Source organism: Pteropus medius, unplaced genomic scaffold (assembly GCF_902729225.1).
Source record: "Pteropus medius unplaced genomic scaffold, Ma_sr-lr_union100, whole genome shotgun sequence".
Lineage (NCBI taxonomy): Eukaryota > Metazoa > Chordata > Mammalia > Chiroptera > Pteropodidae > Pteropus > Pteropus medius.
The window spans coordinates 15,668,432-15,681,545 of NW_024342471.1; the positions used below are offsets into that span (position 1 = coordinate 15,668,432).

General features: G+C 47.4%; 1 protein-coding gene and 1 pseudogene across 8 annotated transcripts in view; one reads left to right on the forward strand and one right to left on the reverse strand.

Annotated features, from left to right (window-relative positions):
* Positions 1-13,114, reverse strand: part of LOC120603706 (uncharacterized) — a 61,074-nt gene that overhangs the window by 11,326 nt on the left and 36,634 nt on the right. For 3 of the 8 annotated variants that reach the window (XR_005653093.1, XR_005653096.1, XR_005653095.1), the window contains exons 1-2: positions 9,066-9,166; positions 8,647-8,821 (exon numbers count right to left, since the gene is read on the reverse strand). Coding sequence is in view for 1 of the 8 variants with exons in the window: in XM_039864414.1 (XP_039720348.1) it covers positions 5,522-5,667; positions 8,647-8,821; positions 11,869-11,947 (400 nt within the window). In the remaining 7 variants the exon portion in view is untranslated. Of the gene's footprint in view, positions 1-5,521; positions 5,668-8,646; positions 8,822-9,065; positions 9,167-9,201; positions 9,287-11,868; positions 12,206-13,114 lie in introns of those variants that run through there. The other 5 variants (XR_005653094.1, XR_005653099.1, XM_039864414.1 and 2 more) reach the window with 4 other exon arrangements.
* Positions 8,069-8,187, forward strand: LOC120604281 (uncharacterized; annotated as a pseudogene).

The window sequence follows — 13,114 nt, forward strand, 5'->3', positions numbered from 1 at the left end:
GGGGCTCTCTTAAGATGGATTTGCAGAAGCTTTAAGGCACCTCACCCCCCCCAACCCCCGCATCTTCTCGAGCTGGCGGCTTCTTGATCAATAAACCTTTCCTTACTCCAAACTCTGACATTTTGAATACTGGCTTTTGATGTGTTGGGTACACGAACCTTGAGCCGGTAACAACAACTTCACATACTGCTTTCATTCTCTGAAAGCTACCTGCTAGACAAATATAAAACTTCAGTATTGTCTTTTCTGCTAGGGAAACAGGTACAAAACGATTCTGGAGGGCAGGAGATGTGTCTAGGTAACAGATACACGTTCCACTTTTTAAAGCACTAACGGGGCCCACTAAGGAATGGGCCCAAAGAGCAGAGGGAGGACCCCAGAATTGATTATTTGGAGCCTCTGGCATCCTATTGTTCTCAGGGGCTCCTTCTGGGACGAGCGGAGTCAAGTTTGCCCCAGGACCTCCTGGTTTGGGGAAGATCAGCAGTCACCAGATCATTGACCCCACAGAGGCCCTGCCAGACTCAGCTCTGCTACAGGCCAGGCTGTACCTGGTGGCAGTGATCTCAGGGCAGGTCTACCAGACATAACCAGGTGCAGCCAGAGACGAAGTGGGCAAAGCTTGCCTTTGTGTTCCCTCTTCCCCTGCCCCATCCATCCTGATCCATCAGGAAGCTGGGGCCCCAGCTCAGGCCATTGTAATAACAACCATTCATACCCGCTCTGCCCTGCCCTGCATGGTTCATCAAACAGGCTCCTTCATAAATGGCCTGGGAGGGAGGGAGAGGGGAGAGAGAGAGAGATGGGCAGATGAGCCCCTTCATTTTATAGGCAAAAAAACTAGAACCCAAAGGAAGGTCTGTTAATGTGTCTGCCTTCCCGACTGGACTGTGAGCAACTTGAAGTGAAGGATTAAGTCTTGATCATTCGGTCATTCATTCCAGGCAAAGTAAACAGCAGATGCAAAGGCCCTGTGGCAAGAATGCTGTTGACACGTTGGAGAAGCAGCTGGGTCAGTGAGCAGAGTGAGTGAGAAGAATTACAGGAGATGAGTTGGAGAAGTGGGCACCAGCCAGGTCACGTAAGGCCTCGTAGAACATGAAAAGGAGTCTGGCTTTTATGCCAGCTGCCAAGGAAGTCACTCAAAGGTGCCTGCACTGAGAGCAGACACTGAGAAGACAACAGCCAGTAAGAAAGTAAAATGTCCTCATCTGTCAAATATACAGACAGTTAAATGCCAAGTCACTTAGGGAGTGTGATCTGTGCCCTGATTAGGGACCCACAGGGGCTGCAAGTGTACAGAGCAGGGGCCCTGTTCCAGCTGGAGAGCCCCACAGCACTTCCCAGGGAGAGATATTTCCACTGAGACCTAAAGGCTGAATCGGAGTTAGCCAGTTGGAAAACAGATCACAGAAAAGGGGATGAGAAGTAACGTTGCAGGTACAGCAAAGAGCAAGTACAAAAATGCCTGAGAAGATTGAAAGCCTGAGCATTTGGGGACCAGATAAGTTTAGTACAGCTGAATGGTAGGATTCAGGCAGGGTGGTGATGGGAGGGCGATGGGGTGGTTAGCAGGGGTCAGCTTAGGGGTCGGCTTCTCTCAATGTACTGTGAACCTTTTCCTACTCAGTAAGCATTCTCTACTATAGAGTTGTAAGGGCTGCATTGAATTCTTCCACTGTACATTCTGTTGCATAGTAACCAGTCCCCTGGTGTTGGGCATTTAGGTTCCTTCTGGGTTTTCCCTATTATAAACAATGCTGTGATGAACATCTTCGTTTGTACATCCTATGCACATGTATTATTATCTCCATAGAGTAAGAATGGGACATCTTGGTGGCTTCCCAGTGGGCTGGCTTGACTGCTGCTTTGGAGAAGCCTGAGCCAGACCTGTTAGTCAAACCAGTCCTGGGACCTTCCAGGGAGCCCTTTGCTGGGTGTCTTCTTAAGGGGCCCTAAACAGGGAGATTCCAGGAGAAGGTCCGAGGGAGTGATAAAAAGCCCTGACCATGAGCTCTGGCTACCCAGATAAAGGGCAGGGAGGGGCCCCAGACCCAGGACCCACATGTCCTGTTGGCTGTATGTTTGTCTGTCCAACTGACCTGGTGCACCAGCTCCTAGCCCCTGTTAAGGAGGCATCAAAAGAATTTCAGGTACAGGTTTTAAAAGTTGGGGTACCAGTTGTGTGATTCAAACCCTTCACTCCTCAGAGGGAAGCTCAGGATTTTGAGTTCCCTCCTGATCGTGGGTCACTCACTGTGCCAAGGGGGATTTATGGTGACATTTTGTCTCAGCCTCTCCTACCTGCTTTGATGTGAGCTTTTTCTTGTTTACCCGATGTGTAGGAGCCACTCGGCTAGTTTTAGGGTTGTTTTTTTTTTTTCAAAGGAAATTATTCTATACGTAGCTGTAGATTCTCTGTGTCCATGAAATAAGGTGAGTTCAGGATCTTCCTACATCATCATCTTGAACCAGAACTTCAACAAAAGGACTTCGACTTGAGCATGGACCTTCAAAATGAGCATTGGTTCAAATCACAGCTCTACCACTAAAGAGCCGAGTGACCTTGGGCTAGTTACTCAAATTCTCTGATTCTCAGTGTCCTCATCGGCTCAATAGGGAAAACGACCTAACAGAGTTATTGTAAAAGTTAAATGAAATTAACAAGCACTTGGCCCATCTCCCCAAAAATGATGGTGTATATTTTTCATTGTCATCTGGGGTCTCTGTCCTAGTTTTTTTTTTTTTTAATTATTCTAACAGCTTTCCTGAGATAAAATTCACATGTCATATAATTTCCCCATTTAAAGTATATAATTCAATGGTTTTTACTATGTTTATCCTCATCAGTTTTAGAACTGTCTCACCACTGCTCCCCCCTCAAAAAAAGCCTGTACCCATTAGTTGTCACTTGCTACCCCTCTGCTGATCTCCTTCCCCTCCCAGCCCTAGGTGACCACCTATCTACTTTCTGTCTCTATGGATCTGCCTATTCTGGACATTTCTTATAAATGGAATCATACAAAATAGGAATCGCACAAAATAGGAATCATACAAAGTCTTTAGTGACCGGCTTCTTTCACTTAGTATAGTGTTTTCAAGGTTCATCCATGACATGGTTGATGTCAGTAATTCATTTCTTTTTTTTTTGCCAAATAGTATTCCATTGTACGGAGAGACCACATTTAATATATCCTTTCATCAGTAGAAACATTAAGTTGTTTCTGCCTTTTGGCTTTTATGACAAACGCTGCTATGAACATTTGTGTGTGGACGTCTTTTCATATGTCTTGGGTATATACCTAGGAGTGGAATTGCTGCATCATATGGTTACTCTATTTTCAATCATTTGAAAAACTGCCAGACCATTTTCCAAAGTAGCTGCACCATTTTGTATTCCCACCAGCAATTTTCGAAGGTTCTCATTTCTCCACATCCTTACCAACACCTGTTATTGTCTGTTTGATTACAGCCATCCTAGCGGGTGTGTAAAGGTATCTTATTGTAGTTTTGATTTGCATTTCTTAGAGGGCTAATATCTCCATCTTTTTCAGTAAAATTGCTTTATGTCCAAGGACAGATAAATCCTGAGACACCTCAGTCTCAAAATGGAAACACTAACTGGTCCCAAAGAAAGAAAAGAATCTTATATGGAAAAAGGTGTCCATGACTCACTCATATTTCTTAAAGTGGTCCTTCCATAAGTAAATTAACTATTTCCCAGTTTAGGGGCATTGGGGGAGTTTCTAGTCTTCTACTATCTCTAATAATTATAAAGACTGGTGGGTGTCATATGGAAAATGCCCATGATAACTGAACAAAAGCAGGATAAAAAGTAATTTAGTCACCTAAGCTGGAAAAAAAAAATGTTTTTAATCCATCCAACTGTTTTTTAAGCACCAGCCTGGTGCCAAGCCTACTGCTAGCTTACTCTGGACAGAGTCTGGAGAATAATAATAAAATGAAAGTATTATTCGTGTTGAGGATGGTGGAGTTCGGAGTGATAGATATCACACCCATTCCCAACTCCGTTTTTCAAATTCTCTCGATATATCTAAAAATGACAGGAGAAACTCTTTTTGAGCCAGGGCCTCAAAGTATTTCATGGAATCTCCATGCAACCCATGGGAGGTAATAATAATAGTAGTAGTAGATGTAGTAGTAGTAGTAGTAGTAGTAGTAGTAGTAGTAGTAGTACTATGGACTTGCTGTGTGTCTGGCACTCTTCCACCTGTTAGGTACCATTATTGTCCCCAGTTTCCATTGAAGAAACTGATGCTAGGCAAGGAGATGCCCTTTTTCTTTGGCGGTCTGTCTGTCCACATTACCCACACACGTGCAGAGCTGCACACACGCTCAGGTCCACATCTGCACCCTAGGACACACACGGGATCGCACATGCCACAGCCAGACACACATGTACATTCACGTACGGGACCGCTCGTATCCACACACATGTGCATGTGCATATGTGTTCGCGTGGGCTACCGGCACATATGTACCCATGTGCGCACAGGCCCTACACTTTTGGATATACAGCTAAGAGTGGGAAAAGGGGTGCAGATAAAGGGAGGGGCCAAAGTCCAACCCTGAACCCTCAAAACACCATTTGTTACTGGCAGGTGTACAGGACTGGGTGGGGCATTTAGGTGGCTATAGGCTCAAAGGGCATAAAAACCCAGGGCCACCCACTAACTTCCAAACGGGGCTACCAAAGTTACAGGGCCACCACGGTTACAGGGCCTCATCTGCCAGGTAAACCCCCAGCTGGAGGGCCTGAACTGCCAGGTAAACCCCCAGCCAGAGGGCCTCTGCATCCCACTGGATAACCTTGGACAAATCGCACGACCTCTCTGAACCTTGATTCTTTATTTGTAAACTTTGAACAAATCATTCTTGATCACTAAATGCATATCTATTGAGGACCTACTATGTGCTGGGCACGATTCTAGGCATGGAGAATACGGCAGTGAGTAAGCCAGATGGTCCCTGCCTGTATGGAGCCCAGAGTCAGAGGAAGGATAAAGTAAAGTATCTGGTACATAGTAGGCACCCAATCAATGTTCCGCCCTTTCTTCCTTTTCTACAATTGTAATGTCAATGCATCGGTATTACAGAGAGTTTGGAGAATGGGGTGGGGTGGGGCTGAAGTAGGGGAAATCTATCACCCAGAATCCCGCCACCACTAACGAAACTACTAGCTTCATTTCTGCCAATCTCATAAGCCAGCACAGGGCTTGGCTCATGATAAGGCACTCAACAACACATTTTGATTAATCATTATATTTGTGATCAGCAGGATACAGCTGATGGCACTGTAGCGTGTTTGCTTCATGGGAAGCGACATAAGCGATCACGGCCATCCCTCTGCACACAGAGGCTTTTTCTTTCTTTGAGAGCAGGAATATTTCCATTTTATGGAGAAGGAAACTGAGGCTCAGAGAGGTCAAGTCACTTGCCCAAGATCACACAGACAGAAATGAGAAGAGATGGCTGCAGAAGTCAGAGCTCTTTTACTCACACTCTTTCGGGCTGTGGGATGCAGCGGGGGATGGACAGAGGGGCTCTGAGCATGACGAACTGGTTGACTTTGTATCCACTGGAGCATGAGGTTTGAGGAGCCCTGTGGGCCAGATGCAGCCTGTCCCCAACACTGACAGCCCAGGTCTAGGAACACAGGAAAACTACCAGGCTCTTGGCTGACCTCGGGGGTCTCTCTGAGACTGGAAACCCCTCACCCCTACCTACTCCAGGGAGCTTGGGAGAACTGCTTCTCCAGGGTGCAGAGCACTGGACATCAAGTTTGTGATTTCTGCTGCCCTCTAGTGGGCAAAAAGAGAAAAACCTCTCGTTCCTTGGAGCTGGGAGCTGAGAGCTGGGAGCTAGAGTTGAAGTCAGCCACTCCCGCTGTTAATGACAGTGGCCACTCAACGAGCACTTCCACGTGCAGCCACTTTTATACTTAATCTAATGCAATTTCTGCAATAACTCTCTCAATGTACGAATCATTGCTACCACTTGATATAAATAATCTGGGAGCCTTGGGAAAATGACTTTCCATGGCAGAGCTGGGAGTCAAGCCTTTGGAGCTCAGAGGAGGAAGTGAGCTGCCTGCACTGGAAGACAGCCCTGTGTGGTGGGGCACAAAGGTGGACTTTCCCTGAGGTCAGCGAAGCTGTAGGATGCCTCACTTGCACATCCTCCCCCGAGAATTTTGGAAGGACTCTACAATGCAATCACATGGTCACATGTTTTATAAAATTTGCAAAGTTAACACATTCTAGCAGTGACTGGTTAAGACCGCTGACTTTTTCTACTCCAGTGTCTAGAATAATGTCTTCATACAGTGGGTGATAAAAATGTATAAAGTATGTGTTCAATAAATTCTGTTAAATGAATAAGCAGATGATAGAAGAATGAATGAAGTAGCATTTAGATCGATCTTGAAGGAAGGGCAGGGTTTTAATGAGTGCTTCTCATGCAGTCTAGGAGTATCCTCCATAGACCAACTGAATTTAGGCCATGGGTGGTCTTGAGTGCCAGAGTGAGGAATTTGGACTTATTTGGCAGGCAGTGGGGAGCCACGAGAGGGTCTAGAGCAGAGGAAGGATTTGAGTGTAACTGTTGATTAAGCAAGAATGTCAGATAGGAGGACAAGGCCCTGTAGCGGGGTGTGGGGGGAGGCAGACCGGTTTAGATAACACACGCCCTCACCCAGCACCACCAGCCACTGCTCGGGTGATGCAGTCATAGGTGTACTGTCCATTGGGGTGCTCTTTGGAGAGAAATGTCTCCAGATAGCCCCTGCCGGGGTGTCCTCAGGTCTCTGGGAGGGAGAGTCCAGGCTAGGAGTGTCCTGATGCCTCGGTGTGTATTCAGCCTGGATCTGCTCAACACCCTGTGTGTGTCCAGCCCAATGTGGGGGACAGGCTGGGGCCCTGCCCAATTTAGGCAGGGAGGTCATATGGTATGAGAGTCCCAGGCACTGCAGCATGTCCCAGCCCCTGGCTATGAAGTGAGGTGGCCATTCCACAAGAGGAAACTGAAGCTGGCCGGACAGTGGTGGACTCGTGAAAATCCAGCTGCACCGCTGCCTCCTTTACTAGGCCCCAGGGCATGCTGCTCTCATCCCTCTGAGTCCCCCCCGACCCCCCCAAAAAAGACAAAGAAAATCTCAGCTCCTATTTATTTAGCACTCGTTTTGTGCCCTGTCCCCTGCTAAGCATCTTTATGTCCCAACACCCGATTATTCCTCCAGCCACCCTGTGAATGGGAGAAATAGCTAATATTTCTTTTGTACAGATGAGGGGTTGGAGAGCCCAGAGAGGTGGAGTCGCCTACCCAAGGTCACACAGCAGTAAATGGTAGAAATGAGATCAAATCTAGACTCCAGAGACAGCACCTCCCTTGGTCCCCAGCTGCTCTGCCTCCTCTCCTGGTCCAAGTTAAGGCAGAGAAACTCAGCTTTGCCAGCAGAGGGTGATATGCCCTCAAAGGTAAGCCCTGCTTCCCAGAACTCTGCCCAACAGAGTTGCTTCTGAAATCTTTAACCTTGAGCACCCACTTAATCCCAGGTTCTGATGGGGCCTGGGGAGCATGGAGAGGTATGTGGAGAAATATAAAAGACAACTTTCAAACGAGGTGAGCCAATGGTTCACAGAAAAGCCAATGCAATGGCTTTTAACATATAAAAAGAGCTCAGTCCTAATAAGAGAAAGCTATTTAACATTACTGTTACATCCACAATGAGCAGGCAAGCATTTTTTTAATCTATGAAATTGGCAGTTACACAGTTGAAAGTATAGAGAAACACATCCCCATACATTCCTGGTGGGATTAGAACTTCGTTTAACACCTACAGAAGGCAATCTGGTAATATCAAAATTAAAAATACAGAGGCATCCAGTAGAAATGCCTAATACATTAATCAAAAGACTTGTACTAGACCTGCTCTATTTAATATGGGAGCCACGAGCTCTGTGTGGCTACTGAGCACTTAGTCTAAATTGAGATGTGCTGTAGTATAAAATTTTCACGGGATTTTGTTCATATAAAAAAAATTAAATATGTCTACGGCCATTCCGCCCTGAACGCACCTGATCCCCTCTGATCTCGGAAGCTAAGCAGGGTCTGGCCTGGTTAGTACTTGGATGGGAGACCACCTAGGAAGATTGGGAGCTGTAGGCAGAAAAAAAAGTAAAATAACTCCTTATTATGTTTTATACTGATGATGTGATGAAATGATAATATTTTTGATAAGTTGGGTTAAATAATTTTTAAAGTTAATTTCACCTGTTTCCTTCTATTTTTTAAAATGTGTCTGCTAGACAATTTTAAATTATACATGATTTGCATTTGTGGCTCGTAGTTTTTTGATTGTGCTAGAATACACATAACATTTATCATTTTTAACTGTCCAGCTCAGTGGCATGAAGCATGTTTATAATTGTGCAACCAGCACCACAATCCATCTCCAGAACTGTTTTTTATCATCCCAAACAGACACTCTGTACCTGTTAAATGATAACCCCCCACTTCCTCCTCCTAGGCCTTGGTAACCTGCCTTCTACTTCCTATCTCGTTACACTCAGTGTACCAAACAGGCCTCGCTTCCCTTGCAAGGAAGGCTGGGAAACGTAGACTTACTGTGTGTCCAGGACGAAGAGGAACCGGGTTGCCAGTCTCTGCCACGCTTGCCCAGTCCCCTGCTGATGCCCATTTAAGCGTGCATCTACTGTACGCTCAGCCTTGGGGGGCAGAGACCCCAATTCTCCAGCTGTGCGACCACTCTCTTCCATTCTCGGGACTTCTATTTTCTCATCTGTAAAATGGGGATATAACAATAATCATCTCTTCTTATTGAGATGGTGGTGATGAAAGCATTCTCCAATTTATGAAAGCCTCAGACTTTGCAAAGAAGTGGGGGACACTGTCCCTGCCCTCTAAAGCATTAAGTAACTAAAGGAAACAAGAGTTTGAGACATGCCCCCAGACTTTGGGAGGTGGTGGGGTCTGTGCCCACAGGGGAGGTGGGAGCGATCAGAGGGGCTGCTTCAGGAGAGGACCCGTGGTCGAGCCTTGACAGAGGATGGGCAGTCAGAACAGACCCAGGAGCTTGGGCATGGCATGGTTGGGAGGAGACAAAGCACTTGGAAAAGTGTGAAGGTCGGCACACACATGGTATATCGAAGGGTCCCATACCCGAGTATTTAAAGCAGACGTTCCCAAAGGGAGGGATGTTGGCTGGGCTGGGAGCTGACGCACACTTACATGCTTGTTCCTTGGCAAGATGGGTTTGAAAAAGAAAAAAAAAAAAGAAAGAGAGATTAAAAACAGATTATTGGGGAGAAAAGTATTTCAGGCTCGAGACAACTGTCTCTGCAGCCTCTGGCTCCCTTCCCACCCATTCCCCAGCCCTGATGCAAGCCTGGCTGAAAGGAGGTATTCCTCCTGGGACTGCTGGAGCCGAGGGCCTGGCTGGCAGGAGACTGAAGCCTACCCCAGTCCTGCCTGTGTGCCAAACTCCGCACAGGCTTCAATATACCCACAGTCTGACAGAATGCTGTAGGCCACGCTAATGAGTTTCATGCTCCTTGAATTCTCCCCTCAAGACATATTCTGTTTTTAGCCCCATTTCCCAGATAAGTAAACTGAGGCTCAGAGAGATTAACCAGCTTGCCCACAGCCACACAGCCACGTAAAGGTGAATCTAACTGAATCCATTGCCTCTTCCTGGGACTGGGGTGTAAACAGAGCAAGGAGAGGTTTAGGACAGCAAGGAAAAATGTTCCAGAGGGGACAGGGTTGGTGTGAGAGGCAGTATGATGCAGTGGTTAAGGGTTCGACTCCCGAGTCAGACTTGGGGGTTGTTTGTTCCAGCAGTATGACCTATCCTGTATCCTGATTAATGCAGATCATGATAAACTAAGTTATGTGTCCTTAAAAATGTGAGGACTTACCATCTTGCTTTTAGAAGCAGCACTCTAGAAGAATTTTGCACTGTTTAAACTTTGGTAAAACGCACATAATATAAAATTTGCCATCTTAACATTTTAAAGGGTACAGCTCAGTGGCGTTAAGTGCATTCACACTGTCGTCTACTGTCATTGCCATCCATCCACAAAACACTTTCATCTTGCTAAACCGAAGCCCCACCCCCATTAAACAACTCTCCCCGCCCCCCAGCGCCTGGCAACCACCACTCTACTTTCTGTCACTATGAACCTGACTCCTAGGCACCTCTTATAAGTGGAATCGTACAGTACTTGTCTTTTTGTGCCTGGCTTATTTCACTTAGCATAACGTCCTCAAGGTTTATCCACGTTGTTGCATGTCAGAATTGCCTTCCTTTTTAAGGCAGAATAATATTCCATTGTGTGTATGTGCCACATTTCGCTCATCCATGGGCACTGGGGTTGCTCCCATCTTTTGGCTGCTGTGAATATGCTGCTATGAACACGGACGTGCAAATATCCAGAGCAGCATTTCTAGGCAAAGATGAGGGAGGAGGTCCTGACCAAGAAGCCAGGAGACCAGGTCTCTGGACTTGACTGCGAACTGACTGCAACTTTGGGCATGGCCCTCTCTGCATCTCATCTGAACTTCTCACCCTTCCACTGCCTGCTTCGGTGCAGTATGCTGAGACCAAGTCATGCCACGGATATGAACGCCCTCGGTGAAGAGAAGCCACGAGGGATTGTTATTGTTATTACTCAGTGGGGTGAGGGCGATGATTTCCCAAAGGCATGAGTCACTAATGGTGAAATTCCAGGCATCAGGAGAGGCAGTTCTGGGCAGCAGAGACCAGATTCCACACAGAGCACTGACCCTGACCCTGAGCCCCCTAGGGAGTCACACCCTTTCTCCTTGGCCACCGGCTGTGGTGAAGAAGGAGTCAGTGAATGTCATAGACAGATGCAGTCCCAATGTTTCACCCAATTGTTAAAGGAGGCTCAGAAAGGGTGATGCACTTGCCCAGGGCCACACAGGCAGAAGGAAGTGGAAGCTGGACTAGAATCTGAAGGTCCAGACGCCCAGCTGTGCACCACACTGCCTCCCACATGCTTTCAATCCAAGGGAGAGGGTATGAGAAGTGAGCTCTGGTAGAGCAATTAGAGTCAGGGAGAATCAGGGGACCCGAATGGCCTCAAGGTCAAGTGCAAATTTCCTGTTCGGTATCTCATGAGGTGACCTAAGAACCTTTCAACTTAGAGCCCTCTCTATACTTTCCAAAACCTTGAAATTATTGGTGATCATAATAATTGCTCCTATTAACCGAGCCCTTTCTACGTCGCAGGCTTAGAGCTAAGCAGGTCACATGCCTGGTTACATCCCTCCTATGAGCTAGGAACTTGTGTTAGTCCATTTGAAAGCCCCTAGATCTTAATTCAGTGGCATTTTCAAGGTCATGAAATGAGAGGAGGCCAGAGCTGGATTTGAACCCGGGGCCGGGTGCCTGTGGAATCTGTCTACTAAAGCACAATGACCTGTGGCTTCAACTGAATTCTGTGACAATTCTGAGGTAGAGACAGGGAACTGCTTGCGCCCATCTGCGTGGGTGGATGGTGGCATCCCAGCAGGAGGAGGAGTCAGGGCTCGGACCCACCCTGCCAAGGGGGGCGTCTGTCCAGTACATCTGCTCCGAGGAAGAGGAAGCTCTCGCAGGAGTGCACAGGCCCCTGCCAAACCCAGAGATGTGGGACGGGGAGGAGGTGGAGACAAAATCTAAATGTCCCCCTCCACCGGCGACAGTGAGGCGGCCAGCACTTAAAGAGCACTATTTCATTTTGCCTGCACCCGTGTTGAAGGCATTAATTTTCCTCTCCCATTTTGCAGGTGAAAACACCAGGTTCAGGGAGGTGAGCTCACCTGTCCAGCTGACCAGGCTAGGAAGTTGTGGAATGGAGATGCTACAGTCTGGCCTCTTCTCAATCATGCAGATTCCCATCCCAAGGAGAGGAGAGAGAAGCAGCCTGAACAAACTCGCACAGTCCAGCAGACGCCAACGCCCTAGGCTCCTGAGATTCCATGTGCTAAGGGTCCCAGACACACGGAACCCCAAATTCCTCAAGTGGAGCCACCCTATGCTGTGATTCAAGAGTCGCCCGATACTCTGCCATTCATGGGATAAAACATGGGGTGTGGTCCAGAGAGCTGAGCCAACAGAGGCCCTGCAGTGCCCAAAGGGGCTGGTGACCCCACTGACAGCAGGTCTGATTGGTCAAATTTGGCTATTTATACAAGCCCTTCCCTTCCCTATAGGAGTTCCTCTTAGCCCCAGCATGTGGGGAAGGCAGCTGTCGTCCTAAGCCCCATCCTCTTGTGGCCTTAGATCCAGCTCAGGTCCAGAATCCATTGCTCGCTCCCCTTCCCACTTCATCCTTCTCTCTAGAGCCTGCCTGTGTCCTGGTATAAGGGTGGACAATGTGCTCAAGAAGAAATCTCTCTCCCAGCCCTAGGGCCTAAGCCATTCCAAGTTCTCTAGTCCCCTTGGCTGGTTTTGGGGGATGGACATGTGTACTGGCTGGGTTAAGTCACGCTAGCTACTATAACAAATAACTCCATGGTCCCAGTGACTTTACACCATGAGTATTTGGTTCTTTCTCACATCTCAGTACAAGAAGCCTTGGCAGGAGGGCTCCTCTCCGTGCAACCCCTGAATTAAACAATCTTGGACGCCCCCCCACCAACCGCCAGATTTGACTACAAAGGTCCTTACTGTTGAAATCAGGAGTATCGGGGTATTCCGTTCCTTGCAGCCTAAAACCTCCTGACGCTCAGTAGTGAATGCTGAAAATGGCTAAGAGGCAAGCCTACTCTGTGCCTGTTTGGAGGAGAGGGGGAGGTACAGCTGTTCAAACACAAGATGAGCTCCTACTATGTACCAGGCCCTTGACATAGTGGCTATGTGGGGCACAATGCCCAGATTCAAATCTTGGCTTCATCACCTCACCAGCCCTGTGAACTTGGGCAGTTCACTTAACCTCTCTGTGCCACAGTTTCTCCATTACTAACATCGGGGTGCTTATAAATAATCTACCTAATAGGTAGAGGATTAAATGTCCAGTTCAGGCAAAGCACATTATCAGTAAACATGAGCTTAAAAATTCCTGTC